At 48.3% G+C, this 17,963-nt stretch overlaps 1 protein-coding gene across 7 annotated transcripts in view; it reads left to right on the top strand.

The window, feature by feature from the left end:
* Cdca7l (cell division cycle associated 7 like) overlaps window positions 1–17,963 on the top strand; it is a 47,767-nt gene that overhangs the window by 6,800 nt on the left and 23,004 nt on the right. The window contains exon 1 of one of the 7 annotated variants that reach the window (XM_040742313.1): window positions 1,929–2,155. The exons of the other annotated variants lie outside the window; for them this stretch is intronic. Coding sequence (XP_040598247.1) covers window positions 2,132–2,155 — 24 coding nt within the window. The 5' untranslated portion in view covers window positions 1,929–2,131. Of the gene's footprint in view, window positions 1–1,928; window positions 2,156–17,963 lie in introns of those variants that run through there. 7 annotated transcript variants of the gene reach the window in all.

Here is a 17,963-nt window from a genome sequence, read left to right as displayed (position 1 = left end):
CTGTCTGTCTCTGTGTCTGTCTCTGTGTCTGTCTGTCTCTGTGTCTGTCTGTCTCTGTGTCTGTCTGTCTCTGTGTCTGTCTGTCTCTGTGTCTGTCTGTCTCTGTGTCTGTCTGTCTCTGTGTCTGTCTGTCTCTGTGTCTGTCTGTCTCTGTGTCTGTCTGTCTCTGTGTCTGTCTGTCTCTGTGTCTGTCTGTCTCTGTGTCTGTCTGTCTCTGTGTCTGTCTGTCTCTGTGTCTGTCTGTCTCTGTGTCTGTCTGTCTCTGTGTCTGTCTGTGTGTCTGTCTGTCTCTGTGTCTGTCATCTCTTTCAATTTGCTAATAGCTCCTCTGCTAGGGGCTGAGCCACCTTGGCCACCTCTCCTTGCCATGCTGGGATTTGGTCTGTCCTGAGCTTGTACAGGCTCCTGCATGCTGTCACATCTACTCTGAATTCATATGTGCAGATGCCCTGTTGTGTCATCCACAGTCTCTGGCTCCTACAATCTTTCTCCTCCATCTTCTGCAATGGCCCCCCAGGCCTTAAGAGTAGTGTGGTACAGATGCCAATTTTGGGGATGGATATTTCTACATCTTCTTTTTTAATCTATCTATCTATCTATCTATCTATCTATCTATCTATCATCTATCTATCTATCAATCTATCGGTTTTTTCAAGACAGGGTTTCTCTGTGGCTTTGGAGCCTGTCCTGGAACTCGCTCTTGTAGACCCAAGCTGGTCTGGAACTCACAGAGAGCTGCCTGCCTCTTGCCTCCCGAGTGCTGGGATTAAAGGCGTGCGCCACCAATGCCTTTCTACGTCTTATTCTCTGCACCCTGTCCAGAAGCTTCTTTGGTGCCGGTGGAGAGACGCATTATCCGTGAGTCTAACAATAAGTCCACCTAGCAGAATAATAACACTAGGTTTCCCCCTAAGGGTCTACGACCTGTCTAGGCACACGTTCTTGGCTCAGCAGTGGCACCAGGCCTGGGTTTCGTCTTGAGGCCTTAAATCCCTCATAAAAGTGGTTGGTTACTCCCATAATAATGTTCGACTACTTAAAAAGTAATTCGCTTGTGAACATTGCCTCTTGTGTTCCTGAGTTGCAGCGTGGAGTCTTATCACCACTGGGAAGAGCTCTCTCATCCTTGTAGTGCTATGCTAAAAAAAAACCCCACTACTCACTCCCTTCTACCCCATCCGCAGGCAGATTCTACCCAGGCAAGCTTTAGACATTTCGTTTTCAGCTTCTCCGAATCTAACTTGTTCCAAGTTTACATGTCCATGCACTTTCATTATTACACTTATCATTATTAATCAGCGGTAGGGATTAGACTACTAATTATTTCAATTACCCGTCAAACTAAGTGATGAAATGACATAATTATCATCATGACACTTGCATTATCTGTATATTCATATTATTCCTGTAGGTGGGTAATGGCTCCTGGCCCATAAAGTACAACCCAGTGGGCACTGGCCTTAGGTTCATTCCTGAGTCCACAGGCCTATCCCAGCGTTTCCACTGTTAGACACTACTGGGAAGCTCTGACTAGCAGGACTGGGGGCCTAGCTTACAGTGTGGTGTGCCGGGTGCCCTTGGTCTCTGCCCAGGGTTAGCAAACTTGGGTGAACTGGGCAGCCAATGTTTTGGAGGCACGGAGACCCCGCCCCTTCCCAACAGCAGAGCAAAACCAGCTCCGCAGCCTTCCCCAAACCCTCCTGGAACTCGGGCCCTGAGGCCCCAAAGGCTGGCAACTGAACGGCCCGAGCAAGCCGGGCACCGGGAAGCTCAGAGGCGCGTGCAGCCCCAGCTCGAGTCTCCCGCGCTAACCAGGGCGGACGGCTCCACCGCGGGCCTGCGCGGTGGGGGGAAGCCCGGGCACGCCCACACGCTCGCCGATGCCGGAGGCGCGCACCCTAGGCGCGCTCCCGCGCCGGCCGCGAGGCAGGGACCGCAGGCGGTGAGGGCCCCGGTGCGGGCGCGTGGCCCGAGGCCGTGCGAGGCTGCGCGTAGCGCGCGGCGCACCGCGGTCCCCCCGTCTGCACTCAGTGCGCTGCTCCACGGCCAACTCCGCGCGCGCGCTGCGTGCTCGGGGCAGCGCCAGCCCGGGTGGCCGCGTGCAGGGTGCAGGCCGAGCCCGGCAGGGAAGATGGAGCTGGCTACGCGCTCCCAGGTGAGGGTTCCCCACCCCCAGGCCCCCTCGTCCTCTGCCGCTTTTTGCGGCCCAGGTTTCCGGAGTGGGGCTGTCCACGAGGAGCGCACGGTGCTGCGAACTTAGGCAGTGCAGGTGTGTGCGTGGCTCCTCGCCGTGCCATCCCGAGTTGGAAGGCCTGGCCGCTGCCACCCAGTGCTCAGGTGGGGACGCCGATGCAGGAGCTGCGTGGCTGGGAGCCACGGGGGCGCAGCGCTCGGAGACCTGGGGGAGGGGCGCGCGCGGGACGGCAGCGTGCAACCCCCCCCCCCTTTCCTTGCCGGAACTGGCACAGAGATCAGGACGATTAAGAAAAAAAAAGCAGTTAAAATAAACAACAAAAATCTGAGATTCACAGTATCTCACTCTTGGTAATGGAGTTCAAAATGAGTTGATGTGGTGTGTATCCTAGAACTTTCACAAATGTTTTAAAGGAATTTACCACTTGGGGCAAATGGTAACATCTTTAGGCCAAGTTAACTTGGAGATTGCAAGTCTTGCGCAAAGCGCAAGCTCATTAGCATTATGGGCCCAACTAGATTTGGAAACTTTGCTAAGTCTCTCAAACGGACATTAATTAACAAATGGGGTTGTGAGTTTACAGTTCCAGGGTCTCCCCTCGTACTTTAAAACAAATATGAAAAACGATAACAACCACAAGAAACCTGGATGGGGACACACACCTTTTTAGGTAGTGGTAAACGGAGCATTTTTTTTTTTTTTAAAGAAAATGAACACCTTTGAAAAGAGAAGAAATCGGCCATCCCTCAGCGCGTGGGTCCCGGGATGTTTCCTATTGGAAGTTGCCTTTCTTGATCCCGCTCCTGACCGCACCTCCAACCAGGGTTCACTTCTGTAGTGTCTGCCTGGGCTCTGAGCCTGGAGAAGCAGCTTTTTAAAAGCCCGAGCCTGGCTCTTAACCTGAATGCTGGCAGATTACGGTACTAGCCCTCTGGCTAGCTACCAGTGGCCCACTTTGTCTGAAAGTGGACATTTCTGAGAAAGGTTTCTCCAGTGCGAGGAGATGGAAAAAAAACCCCACAAAACAGAAAAACAGTACTGAGCCCAAGTCGGGCTTAGACTTGTTGTTTCTAAAGCACTCGGCCATTGTATTGGTGACCCCTGCTTCTCCAGGACCTAACAAAACGCCTCTGGAGAGGACGGTTTTGTTTTTCAGGGCGGTGTGAGTCATCCCAGCGTGGTCTCTAGCTGCTTTGTAGCCAATCACCTTGAGCTAGAATTCTTCCCTGTACTTGGATTCTGGTTTATCACTGTGTGCAGGGGATGGAACTCTGGGGCTGGCCAGAAGAGGCCCAGCCCGATGGAAAGAGAGTTGAGCTTGCGAATTTCCTCAAAAAAAAAAACAGTTTGTATCATTGCTAAAGCCTGTTATTCTGCTGGAAAGTTCTCTGCAACTTTGATTCCTTGTATTCATGATCTTTTGGAAAGTTGATGGTGTCCCAAACGGTGTGGCTGGAAGTGAATATTGTTAGGTAATGAGGCTGGTTTTTGTTGTTGGTGGTGGTGGCGGTTTGTTTTTGTTTTTTGGTAGTTTTGTAGTAAACTATTTTACTATGGAGAGGTAATGCATAAGTTACACCCTACCCATATGAACAGATTACAGTATCCAGTGAAATGGCCCCGAGAAGTGGTTCTTGTGGTGGGCAGGTAGGTGAATGTCTCAGGCAGTGAGATGTGAAATTCCTGGGGGTTCTTCAAGCCCCCAACATTGTGAGTGAGGTTGTCCCAGCAGGCAGTGGACTCTCCTATCACACGTGCAGTAAATAGAATTTCCATCCTTTGGAAAAACCGCAGCACTCCCCAGGAGGTGTCCCCCGAAAAGCAAAGTGGCCTGGGAGGTGGTTTCTGAGCCCTACCTGAACCAGGCAGACACTAGAGTGCATTCCAGACCACTTTCAAGTCTGCTGCTTTGCCACCCGTGGCTTGGATTGGATGTCCTCTGGCAATGGTCTACACACACACACACACACACACACACACACACACACACACACACACACACAGTGTCCTGGGGCTGGGGTCCTTGTTGGGCTGGCTGCTGTGTCTTTAGACTGAAAGATAGAATACCCAAGAAATGCCTCGTCAAGGCGAGGATAGGATTCCTCATTGAACTCCCCAACAATGTGGCTCCCCCGGGAGCCTTAGTATCTCATGCCTTAGTTTCCTAGAGATGGGCTGGTGGTAGGCCCTGAATGTCGCTGTCCCTTAGCTCTGATAGCTGCAGGTTGGACCCTTGGAGAAGGACATGATGCTGAATATTCTAGAGTGTGCATGGAGCATGCTGTCAAAGGGATGATGGGAACATTTTCTGGCATTGACCTCATTGCTAGAAAGTGTACCTATCTTGATTTTCCTGGTTTAAATTTTCCTGGTTTCCTGGTTTGTGCTGGGCCCAAGCTCCAAGACACTGGTCACGGGGCTTGGCTGTGATTTCTGGAAGGATTTGTCACTTTAAGAGCCCTGTTTTGTTTTTTTTTAAATACTGTTGTTATTACCTTTTTGTTTTTCCAGACGGGGTTTCTCTGTGAAATAGTCCTGGCTGTCCTGGAACTCACTGTGTAGACCAGGCTGGCCTCAAACTCATGAGATCCACCTGCCTCTGCCTCCCGAGTGCTGGGATTAAAGGCATGCACCACCACTGCCTGGCTTTATTGCCCTCCCACGCCCACCCCAGACAAGGTCTCTTGTGTAGTCCTGACTGTCCTGGCGGGCTGACGTCCTGGAGGTTACAGTAGGTATTTGATCATGACAAAGCCAGGAGCCAGTGCCAGTTGGGCCAATTTATCAACGTTAGAGCCAGAAATGAGAAATAATCTGTGGAGCCATTTGAGCTCTCTGCATACCCAAGTGGAGTGACTCTTGAGAGTTATCCTGTCTCCTTGACGCTCGAGGGATTTCTGCTTCCAACATCTAGATGTGTTTGATCAAAAGGCTTCTATATTGTTAGTGGGGGCTGATAAGAACTAGCAGGCTTTTTAATTTCCCTTTTCTTTATTAAAAAAAGTAGTGGCTAGTGAGTGTTTTCAAGCTGGAAGCAACTCAGAAAAAGATTGTCTTCCATGGGAAGTAAATGCCAGCTAGCACTGTATGTGCAAAGCTGTGGCATCTCACCGCAAAAGACCCCGTGTCGTGCCGAACTAATCGTTGATGCTTCCCTCCTGATTCTCCTCATAGCTGTCAGACCATTTATGTAGGATATGAACACCAGGCATTGTCATTGAAGCAGGAGACTGAAAAACCAGAATACAGTTGTCCCTACTTTCTTCCCTCAGGCCTCTTCCCCTTGCTGCAGCCCAGAGCTTATAACCCTTTCTTCCCCCAAGGAATGGAAATCGTCACTTCCTTTTCTGAGTCAGACTGTGCTAGGTCCCTAAAGTTGGAGGTTAATTCCTCCCCGCAGGACTGTGAAGCAGATTGTGTTATCTCTTTCCAAAGATAAGACTAAACCCGCTGCTTTGTCCGGGGGCAACTGACAGGATTGCACTAGCTGGGATTGTGTTTTCAGAAGGGCTGTCTGTCCCTTGCCGTTGGAGTCTGGACGCACTGAGGCTGGAAGTCTTCTGCTTGTGGTGTGGTGTCACTGGGGCCAAGGATGTCCAAATGTAACCCTGTAAAATGGGTCAAGGATGTGGGCACTCAGCGGTATGAGAGGCTACCTGAGGGTGAGGGGCTGTCAGGACTCCCTCACTCCTCAACCACAGCAGCTGGGTGTTGTCAGGGCCTGACGAGTGTGAGCTTCTAGCCTGTCTTTATTATTATTTATTTTGGGAGGGTGTCTCACCAGATTGTACTACATATATAAAAGTCAGTTTGGGAATAGTAGCTTTCCCACGGGAACAGTTTTATATAGGTTTGTGTGTGTGTGTGTGTGTGTGTGTGTGTGTGTGTGTGTGTGGTGTATATAATATAGAAATAGGAAGACACATGGACACGGGACTCTGCCCACCCTCTACTCTCCGGGCCTCATCGTCTGGAGACTTCCATCTGGTGTTGTTCCCTGCCGAAATAGTCTGGTTGCTCTTTTAACCATGCTTTCTTCAGGACTGTCAGCCCTGGGGTTTCTGAGGAGCCCAGAGGCTTTTAGTTTCGGGCTTGGATGTCTGCGAGTTTTCCATTGATCACATGTGTATTTTATGTATTTTTTTTCTGTTGACAGAAATCTTTGTGCTTCAGAGTAAGGACAGCCTGTGACTTGTGTTGGTGTCTCGTTTAAGCATTGTTAAATGTATTTAATAATCTTAGGGGGGCTGTGTCTGAATCTCGGTCTGTTATGAGCCTTTGGCACCTGCTTCCCTGGGGTAGGCATACCCCACGGTGCTGTGTTGGATGAGGGAAAGCATTTTCTGCTGAACATGAATCTGTAGTGACTCATGGCCATCCAGAGTGTAAGAGCCTCCGGTAACTTGTTGAGCCTGGGGGAAAGTGGTGAGCTTGTCCTGGAGATCTAACCGTTACTCCCATCTGGTCTGACTTGAAAACCCGCCCGCAGGTGCAGGTGGACCACAGTGCCGTGAGGGGGCTGCCAGGGAGTCTTGTGCTACCTGGCTCACGTGTCGCTTCTTTGGATAATAGCCTGCCTTTAATAGCTTCCCTAAAAACGTATTTCCCAGCGTTGAAGTTGGCTGTCCAGATGATAGTAAGCATTGTCGACGTCGGCTCGTTATAAAGAGGTTTCTAAGAGATGGAAAATCAGACACCTCTGTTGGTGCAGGCAGCTAAACCTCAGGATGGGTAGGGGACGGCGTTCGCCTTTTGGTGTATGAGTTGCTCCAGTAAACGCTCAGAAATAGCCATAGAGCCTCCCCGAGGCCTGCAAACTGGGCCCTCAGGGCTGCCAGAGTCAGGGGGTGCAATTCCTGGAGTCGTGGTCCCTTGCTGATTCTATCCATTTCTTCCTGGAGCCGTTCCCCCAGACCATCCCGATGGCAGGTGTCCTACCCTTCAGTTGACAGCCTTCCCTCCCAGAGGATGTAGAAGTGACCTGGGGGGTGGGGGATGACACCTTTCGTGTCGCACCTTGGCCTAAATCTCGAAGCAGTCCCAAGCCCCTGCTGGAGGCCCCCGGGTTGCTGTGACAAGGGTCTCAAACTTGTCACCAGGGAGGTGGTGACCCCCACGGCTCACATAATGTGGCGTGCGAAGGGTTGTTCAGCCGGTGGGTAGAGGGACTGGCACATAGCAGGTTACCTGGGTGTCTGCTGAATTGAAGTGCAGATCGAGGGGGGCTCAGTAGGGTGAATGGACTTGTGAGTTGTGTTAGATAGATATTTGTAACAGCTTGGGGCTTTTCTGTTGAACTCATGTGGGACCTGTTCATGCTTGTCTTGGAGGCCTCCAGGGGTGGCAGTCCTTACCCTGGCACTTTCTCATAAATCTCCAGGTTTAACTTGGCAAAGCTTTGTGTAGTTCTCTTATATTTTGCACTTTATCCTGGGGGTGTGTGTGTGTTTGTGTGTGTGTGTGTGTGTGTGTGAGAGAGAGAGAGAGAGAGAGAGGGAGGGAGGGAGGGAGAGAGGGAGGGAGAGAGAGGGAGGGAGGAAAGGAGAGAGAGACAGACAGATAGACAGACAGACACACACACACACACACACACACACAGAATTGATTTAATTCAAAATGAGATTTAAAACTACATTTCTGGGACCAAGTTCTCCTTCCCGTCCTGTCTGTGGTGCTGACATGGAATCTCCTAGTGCAAAATTCAGACGTCGTCTGCAGTAAACCCTGAAATAGGAAGGGACAGCTTGGTGGCACCTGGCAGTGTGATTGGCCTGTAATTCAGAACTGGGGAAACTGAGGCAGGAAGATCAATAATTGCCCTGTAACATGCCCCCCCCATCTCTGCCAAAACGGGAAAAGAAAAGAGAGAAGCTCTGTCCCATTCCCCTTCCTCACAAGCCGTGTTTGCTGGAAAGTTCTCAGCCCCAGAGGACATTAAACAGAGATCAGACTTTCCCTGACTGTAACTCCTAAGGACTTTTTTTTTTTTTTTATGTGAGATGTCTGGTGTTCCTAGCTTTGTGTAAAAAGGATCGTTAAAAGAAGAGATAATGTGTGTTTACTATTATTGTTTATTTCTCCCTCCCAACAACTGACCCAGACATTTTTCCTTTCGGGGAGGTGTTTTTGTTTGTTTGTTTAGCAAGGCGGTTAGAAGCCCTGGGCCCATCCAGCATTTCGTTGCACTTGTACAGAACCCCTTACATTCGTCCCCCCCCCACCTCCGTGCAGAACCCTCCACCTGGCTGCTGAATGTCTCCAGTGCTCCCCCACTGCCAGCTGTGGGCACTTAACGAGAGGGCCTCTGTGTCCTAACGGCCTTTCCTTGAACTAAGAGGTTGTCGTTAGGATTTTAATTGAGTGTGCCATTCATTCAGGCACAGTGCCCAGAGGATTGGTGGAGTCAGCTGCCTGTGTGGGCACTCTAGAGGTGATCAGAGCTTATTTCGTGGAGTGGCATTGTTCTTAGGAGGATACAAGTATGTCCTGAGGTTCCTATAGAATGGCTTCCTGAACTCCCAGTGGCTTGGAGAGCTGGTCCGTGGTGTTCCCTTGAGTGAGCTCGGAACAGGTCTGTTCACTGGTGATGATAGTGATCCCTCTGAAGACCCCCTGCAGCTGTGGAGTGGATGTGGGCGCCAGATCACTGCTTATAGGAGGAGGCTTCCTGGTGCCAGCCTCTTGTCCTCCTGGGACGTCTAGACTTAATTCCCACGTAGCAGGTCTCATCAACAATTGTCTAAGGATGATTGCTGCTCTCTCCTTAACACATACGATGACCATTTACTGCTCTCGTCGGTGGTGTGAACCTGGGAAAGCAGGGCCTAAAAAATAAAAAGAAACGAGGTAGAGTAAACTCTGATGCAGTCGCCAACTTTACTAACGGCATCTTCTGAACCCTCTGAGGGTTGAGAAGAGTCCCAAGAGTAAGGTTGTCACAAGGACAAGTTACAAGTGGCTGCAAGCATGCTTTTCCACAGGGGCACATGTTATCCGCTACGCCTGTCGGGAACGTGAAAACACATTCCAGAAACAGTTCTGGGTCTTCAAGAAGCCGAGGCCACAAGTGTTTTCTTCTAGTTTCCTCACAAGCCCTCAGGATTCACAAGACTCCATTTTTTGTTACCGTGTTCATCTGCACACAGTGAGATGCTGAATTAATAGGCACTGGCTTGAGCCGGGCGTTGGTGGTGCACGCCTTTAATCCCAGCACTCGGGAGGCAGAGGCAGGCGGATCTCTGTGAGTTCGAGGCCAGGCTGGACCGACAGCCTCCAAAACAGAGAAACCCTGTCTCGTAAAACCAAAAAAAAAAAAAAAAAAAGGCACTGGCTTGATTGTAGGCTGCCGGCACCGTGGACTCTTTAGTGACTCATGTAGTGTGCGGTGCCGTCTTCCAGACTGCCAGCGTGGAAGCCACCGGGTCTGGCTCGATGACTCTTGTGTTCTTCTGGGTAAAGGGTCTTCAACTTTGCTGGCTCTTTGGAAACAGCTAGTGAACGGTGATTGTCAAATGCCGGTGTGTGATCACAGCACCTTATCCCTCTGCCCTGGTTACCTGCCAGCATTTCAGATGTGCAGGCTTAAGCCGGGGGACCTGGTGTGAGAGGGAGTCTGGGCAAGAGCCTCTGCCTGGTGGTGATAAGTGCATATAGTATGATTGAGAAACTTTTTTTTAAAGGATTTATTTATTTGGTATGTATACAGTATTCTGCCTGTGTGTATGCCTGCAGGCCAGAAGAGAGGGCACCAGGTCTGATTACAGATGGTTGTGAGCCATCATGTGCTTGCTGGGAATTGCACTCAGGACCTCTGGAAGAGCAGCTGGTGCTCTTAACCTCTGAGCCATCTCTCCAGCCCCGGGGAACCATTTTTATGGTGAGGCTCTGGTAGAGGTGTGGGTGTGTCTGATGTGGTTAGTGACCGGCTTTGGACCCCTTCTGTGGTTGTCTGAGTGACCCAGGGAACAGGATGACCTGTGATGGCAGTGTGTATAAATCCTGCAGGATTGGCAGTGGGGTGGGTACGGAGAGCTTCAGTTTAGGATGCTGGGAAGGTCAGGAGGTGACAACTGAGAGCGATGTAAGTGTTCTTAACTACGCACTAATGGTTTAAATAGGGGCTTGGTGACGGCTCAGTCTGGTGGAGCGTTGGCCAAGTGTGAGGATCCAGGTTCAGATCCCCCAGCACCCACATCAAAAAAGCCCCGGGGTGTGGCAGTGTAAATGTAATCCCAGTGCTGGGGAGGCAGAGGCAGGGGGGGTGCCTGACTCCCTCGGCAGCCAGTCTAGACACATGAGTGAGCTTGGCGAGAGACTGTCTCAAAAAAAAACGGGAGGGAGGGGGGTAAGAGTGATTGAATACACCTGATGTCAGCTTCTAGCCTCTGCTCTCAAGCACACAGATAACCGGGTGCCTCTGACCAAATCTCTCTGAGAATTTGACTCTCCTGGGCACAGAGTGCAATGAGAGAGATTCAGTATTTTCCTGTTGTGACTGGAATGTTCCTGCCGTGCTGAGGCCATACGTTCAGCCCCGAGGGGCAAACGTCAAAGCCTTTCATTCTGGTGACCGTCATGGATCCCTCTGGTTTCTTCTAAGAGCCAATAGACAGGGGTGGCTCTCATATTTAGGTTTTCCCATCGCCTCTGTAGGTGGCTTAAAAGAAGCGCCTGGCTTCACTCCATTGTGTGTAGGAACTTCCCCACGACACTGCTGATTGCTACAGAGAATGCTCTTTCTGCTAATGTTAGTCCTTCTCCTGTTTGGTCCATGCCAGCCCCACCTGCTGGATTCCCGCAGGTTTGCAGCGTGGGCTGAAGTCGGGGCGAGGATTCTTCCCTCTCACTTAAAGTCCCTCTGGGTTCCACGTGACCTTCGAAGAGGGGCTTTTCTGCTCTTGCCAGAAACATCACTGAGATTGTGTGAATGAAGTCTTCAGGTAGCTTTGACCAGTGCTGGTGCCTCCATGATACCGTGCGTGTCTGATCCAAGGACAGAGGAAAGTGTGTGTTTGCTGTTGCTCCCAAGTCTTAAAATGTTAGGGGGTGCGTATAAGACTTCTACTCTGTTGCTCTTTTTTTTTTTCACGCCCTTGCAAATGGAATTGTTTTGTGATGTTTTCCTTAGATTCCTGACTGTTAGTGGCAGAAACGCTGCCTTGTTAATTACCCTTTGACTGGATGTCCTGGAACGTTACTGTGTATCAACTAGTGTTGACCACGCTCCTGTGGACTCTCCTGTGTTTCTGCCTGGGCCGGGCATGTTGTGCGATAACAGATGCGTTTTACTCATTTCCAACCCAAATGCCTTTTATTTATCTATTTTCTCCCCCACTCCTTGCATGATTGCTTGAGTTTTTCAAGACTTGTGTTGCAGAGGTGAGAGGAGGCTTGCTTAGCCTAACTATTCCGGATCTTCAGGGTCTTATTCGCCATTGGGTGTAAACTCGTGGGTTTCAATATATTGATGCAGTTCCCCTCCGTTAGTGTTGATCTTGTTTTTCTCAGGGTTTTCTCTGATGCCTTTTTTTTTAAATTAGCTGTGAGTGCTCTCTCCCTCAATTTTCAACAGGATGTTTTTAAATTTTCATGTGTTGTGTGCTGTTTTGCGTTGTTGCAAGGCGCCTTGCTTGGTCATATTTTTTGCTGTGTTGCTGATTCAATTGGCTGGCACTGTGCGAAAGGGTTTTCCAGTCTTTATCTGGCTTTGGTATCAGGTAGTGTGGTCTCCCATGTGGTGTTAAGGGGTGTTGTTGTTTGTTGTTTTATTCCTCTTCAGCTTCTTTGGAGAATTTGGAGGATTGGGTATTGATCACTCTATTAAGTATTTTTACACAGAGTTTACCACCTAAACTGTTGGCTTCTGACATTATTTCTGGGGACAGTTTCTGATCCAGATCCTTACCAGCTGTAGGTCTATTCAGATCGACTCTTTATCATTTAGCATCGGTGGTCCGGGTGTTACCAGAAATGTGTTCTATGTGAGCCAAATTATGGCAGTGTAGTCATCTATAGGTCTCCTAAATTCTTTGTTTTAAAAACCTTTATAAACTTAAAAACAATATCTCGAAAAACCAAAAAACAAACAACAACAACAACAAAACAACCTTCGTAAACTTAATAATAATGTCCCTACTTTTATTTTCTGGTTTTAGTGCTTGAAGACTCTCTGCTTTCAAGTCAGTGAACCAGAAGGCTTGCTAATTTTGTTAATATTTTGAAAAACCAACTTTGTCTTATCACTTACTCTGTTGTGGTTTTTAATCCCCTATTTTGTCAAGGCTGTAATCTTTAGTAGTTCCTTCTGTTGGCTTTGGGTCTGCTTTGCTGTGAGTCCTCTGGCTCCTTAATGTATAAAGTTAATCTTCCTTTCAATTTGCACATTTACAGCTGTGCCTGTCCCAAACCACAGTGTCAGCCGTAGCACACAGATTCGTGTGTGTTTATTTCAAGGCACAGGCTGAGTATTTCTTACCACCCCCCCAAAAATGCTTGAGACCAACAGGGCTTACTCCACCAAGTATTTGCTTATATTTAATAAGAGATCTTGGCATGGAACTCGTCAGAATACAAAACAGAACCTTCTGCTTATAGGCTGAATGTAATTTATTTGTTCATAAAACTATCCAGTTAAGCAGAGTGGTGGCGGTGCAGAGGCAGGGGGATCTCTGTGAATTGGAGGCCAGCCTAGTTGAGGGAGTTAGTTCCAGGACAGACAGGGCTACACAGTGAAACCCTGTCTCATAAAACAAAATAAAACAGAATCCATCAAAGGTATGGTGTTACCTAATCTTTCCTTTGTGACGTCATGGGACACTCACTCAACACAGTTTGGATTTGGGAGCATTTCGGGTTTTGGGATGGGGATCCCTCAGCTTGTATTTTTCTCATTGCTGTAATTTCCTCTCTGCCTCATTGGCTGCTTGGGCTTGCCTGATTTATTGAAGTTTCTGATTGCCACTTTAGTCCACGTGTCCGGAAAGATAGTTTTACGATGTTAACGATTTAAAAGGTACCACACTATACACACTGGCATAAGGTCCGGTCTGCATAGTGGATAATTTTATGTATATGCTTGAGGGAAAAAAAATAAATGCTCTGTTGAGCTGTGTTCTCTGTCTTTTGGCTGGTTTATTGTTGAAGCCTTCTGTTTTCTTCTGGGCTGTTTCTTCAAGGACTATTCCATCCGTGTTGAAGGTGAGGTGTTGACATTTGCATCTGTATCTGTTACTGCTGTACCAATCCTCTCTTGCATTTTTGGGAGTTCTGATTGTTTTTTGAGCATGTATTGGAAAGTGTTACATTGTCTGGGTGAGTTGACCCTCTTGTTCACGCTGTCTTGGTAACAGCTTTGTGTGTGTGTGTGTGTTGTGTGTGCGTGTTGTGTGTGTGTATGTTGTGTGTGTTGTGGGTGTGTGGTGTGTATGTGTGTTGTGGTGTGGTGTGTGTGAGGTGTGTGTGTGGGGTGTGTATTGTGGTGTGTGTGTGGGTGTGTTGTGTGTGTTGTGTGTGTGTTGTGGTGTGTGTGGTGTGTGTGTGTGGGGTGTGTGTGAGGTGTGTGTGTGGGGTGTGTGTGTGTGTGTGTGTGTGGTCTGATTGTAGCCACTCCCTAACAATTGCCACTGCACTCACTAACCTTTTCTGTTTTTTTTTTTTTTACTTTCAACAGGGTTATGTCTTCAGATCTGATGTGAGTCTCCTCTGATTAGCATTTAGTTGTATCATTACACAATAAAATTAATAAACCAATACATTTTGCAGGGCTCGTGCTTAGACCCAGGCCCTGAAGCACACTAGCCAGGTGTTCTGACACTGAACTGTATCACCAGCATCCTTTCTGAGAAAGGGTCTTATTAAGTAGGTCACATTGACCTCAGAGTTACTCCGTAGCCTAGGCAGTCCTTGGATCTTCCTGCAGCCTCTGGAGTAACTGAGGTTATAGATGCGCTACCAGGCTCTGGATGCTTTCTTTTATGCTTTTCTATATGTCTTTTCTTCTTGAGATGGGATTCTCACCATGTAGCCCAGGCTGACCCTTGAGTGCTGGGATTGTAGATGTGTATCAGAATTCTTGGCGTCTTACAGCTTTTGATCTCTCTTCCCATCATCACTGCCTTTCTTTATGTGGCTTTTCCTCCCTCCCTCCCTCCCTCCCTCCCTCCCTCCCAGACAGGGTTTCTTTGTATGTCCCTGATTGTCCTTGAATTCTCGATGTAGATCAGGCTGGCCTCGAACTCACAGAGATCCTGCTGAGACTGAAGGTGTTCGCCACCACCCGCCTGCCCCACGCTTCTTTAGTGCTCTCTGTGGATGTTTTCTGTGGTGCCGACCACTGTAGATAACATCCTGTATTGTCATAGTTGAATAGTAATTTAACATCATTAATAAAAACTGCCTGGTGCATGCCCATTCTCTGGCCTTTATTACTGATGTTATAAATGACGTCTTTGTTTTGTAGACTCATAAGTTTTCCAATTCTGTAGTAATAAAAAGAGTCAGAACCAGACTACAATGATACCCGGATATGTTTCTCTGTGTCTTTTTTCTCGAGTGCTGTGGCCATGCATGACTCTGAGTCACTGTCGTCTCGGCCTGAGTGATATGACCCTTAACCGGTTCTGGCTGCTAACCCTAACCCTGAACTCATTCAAATTTGTAATCTGAAAATAATTCTGTTCATCTTTGAAGGACAGTTTCCTCCCAGATACTGCATTTTTTTGTTCGATGGGGTTTTGCTTACCGTGGAGCCTTATTTCCAGATGAAAGGGGCACTCACATCCCCGGAGTGAGGAACATTTCCCAAGCCATATCGCATCAGACCCCTTAGTTTAATTGGCTTTAAATGAGGATTTCTATTCTTTTCCTCCAGTCAGGATGAGGCAGGGATGCTGCTCTGTTGGCAGGGTACTTCCCTTGGCATGCACAAAGCCTGCTGAGACAGGCCAGTAATCCCAGCCTGAGAGAGGTAGAGGCTGGGGGATCTGAAGCTAAAGGCTAACCTAAGGTACATGAGATCTCCCTCTCCCCCCCCAAGCACCATATTTAGAAAGAATAAAAAAGCAATAGATGATGAATATGTCTCCCCGTGGCCAGTCGGAATATTTTAATAGAGGAAGGGCAAATTTATCTGTGATGTAGAAAAGTAAGCCTTGATTAAAGTTATGCTTTAATTGTAGGATGTAAAAGTTTAATGGTGCCTTACATTGATTTTATTTTCATAATTAAGTACCTGACTGGAAGCCAACTGGCACTCTGAGGCGTGTCTGATAGCTTATTAGTCTCTTTTGGTACATGGAATGTCGGTTAAGACCTGGGCTGGCAGGGTGGTGCAGCACCCTCTAAAGCAGTGGTTCCCAACTTTTCATAACTCCGCGAGCGCTTGGTACCGTTCCCCACGTTGTGGTGACCCCCCCTCAACCGTAAAACTCTTTTCGTGGCTACCTCCTATGTGTAGTTTTGTAATGTAAAGATCTGAGGTTTTGGGTGGTGGTCTCAGGGGAACCCCCCCCCAGGTTGAGAACCACTGCTCTGAAGTATCCCTCTGCTGCAGGGATGCTGGGAAAGGCACTTGGTGAGAGGCAGGATCTTACTTAGCAGCTTCTCACCAGTACTCCTTAGGCCGGACGTGGCAAAGCTGGACTCGGTCCTGGAGTCTTTGGGTAACTTCTGTGAGTTGGAATCTGGGGCTCAAGGGTGGCTCTCTATAGCCCTGAAGCTGAACCCTGGCTCATGTGCAGAGTATCTAAGCCTTTGATGCCAGGACTCAGGAGGCAGAGACAGATAGATGGGTCTCTGAATTCAAGGCCCCACCCTGGGCTGCATAGTGTGAATCAGTCTGGAAATTCAGCCTGGGGATTCGTGGAGACAGAATCACACTACATAGCGTGAATCAGTCTGGAGATTCAGCCTGAAGATTTGGGAAGACAGACTCACACTACATAGCGTGAATCAGTCTGGAGATTCAGCCTGAGGATTTGGGAACACAGAAACGCACTTTCAGTCTGAGGCAGAGGTAGTGGCCTGCTGCTTTGCTTTTCTGATCTTCAGCTTGAACCCCGATACCTGTCTCTGGGTTTTTTATTATTCATGTCACAAGCACTAGACTGGGCTCATTACACACACACACACACACACACACACACACACACACACACACACTTCCTTACCCTCCATCCCCACACTCATTTCCTTTTCCTGGTCCCCTTCCTCCTCTCAGACAACTCCCACTCTAAGGACATGTTTCTCCTCTCTTGTTTCTCTTCCTGTTAGACCTCTTCCTTCCCTCCCATAGTCTCTTTCCGCTTTCACGCACCGTGTGTCTAGATAGGAGCTTGCATGTAGCTTCCAACAAGATGGAAAGCATGTGTCTGTCGCTCTGACTCTGGCTGATCTTGGTGAACACAGTTGTGCCTGTCTACCCATCCGCTGGCCGGCTTCCGGACTGGTTCCCTGTCTTCTTGTCTGTAACGGACAGTGCGGCGGTAAACGTGGCGTGTGGTGTCGTGAGATACTGTTGGGTTCCACTGACTTGAGTTGTCTGCGTATATACCTGGGGGGTTATCCCCATTTTTATCCTCTTGAGGAACCTCCATGCGGATTCATTCCCATGGTGGCTGTGCAGGTTACCCCCCCCCCCCGCCAGCAATGAGTAAGGATCCCTCTTGTCCATGCCCTCTCTAGCTGGTGCTACCCTTTCCCTCTCTTGTTTCCCTTCTGCCTGAGGTGACATTGCACATTCAGGCTGTTTTAATTTACATTGCCTTCCTGTCTAAGGATGTTGGACAGTTAGACGGGTCCTCAGACACTCGGCTCTCGGTATTTTTTTTTTCTTTCGGGAACTACCCAGTTCGTTGGCCCATTTATTGGCTAGATTAGTTTGGCTTTTTTTTTTTTTTTGTTATTGTTCTTATAGATTCTAGTGCTTAATTTCCTGTCAGTTAGCAAACATTCCCACCCCCGTAGACCGTCCCTTCAGTGACTGTGCGGAAATCTTGATGTCCTGTAATCCCAGTTTTCTGAAAGCCCTTGACTACACCTGTGTGTGACTTGGAATGTTTTGCTTATGCTTTCCTGTATCTGCTTCAGAATTTCTTATGTTGGGTCTTAAATCCAGTTTGAATTGATTTTTTATTTTGCAGAGCGAGAGATAATAAATTCAGTTTTCATTCTTTTACGTGGGGATACACAAATTTCCCCAGCATTATTTATTGAAGAGGCTCCCCGCCACACACACACACACAAGGAAATGTTTTTGACACCTTTCTTGTAGCTGTGTGGTCTTCTGGTCTACTGGTCTGTCTGTCTGTCCGTCCGTGCCAGGACTGTATCAGTGTTTAGTACTGTGATTCTGCAGTGTTGTCTGAGGTGAGGTACTGTGGTGGCTCCTGCCTCACTGTTTGTGCTTAGGAGTGCTTTGTGTATTTGGGGTCTTTTGTGTTTCTATTTGAACACCGGGGTTGGGTTTTATTGTTTTGTTCTGTTTTCTTTTTGTTTCTAGTTCTGTGAAGAATATAATTTTGGTGAGGATTTCGTTGCATTGAATCTGTAAACTGTTTTTTGTAGTATTTTTTTCTGCCAAATCATTAGGATGTGTGTGTGGGGGGGGGTCTTTTTAATCCTGTAGAGTCTTAATTTCTTTTCAGTGTCTTATAATATTTTCATACATGTTTTTTCATTTCCTTAGCTAGGCTTATTCCTAGATGATCTTGTGTCCTCGTTCTTTCTCTCTCTCCCTCCCTCCCTCTCCCCCACCTCTCTCTCCTCCTTCTCC

Source organism: Mesocricetus auratus, unplaced genomic scaffold (assembly GCF_017639785.1).
Source record: "Mesocricetus auratus isolate SY011 unplaced genomic scaffold, BCM_Maur_2.0 Super-Scaffold_15014, whole genome shotgun sequence".
Classification (NCBI taxonomy): Eukaryota; Metazoa; Chordata; class Mammalia; order Rodentia; family Cricetidae; genus Mesocricetus; species Mesocricetus auratus.
The sequence above is the reverse complement of the archived record's forward strand: the minus strand, read 5'-3'. Positions and strand labels throughout refer to the sequence as shown.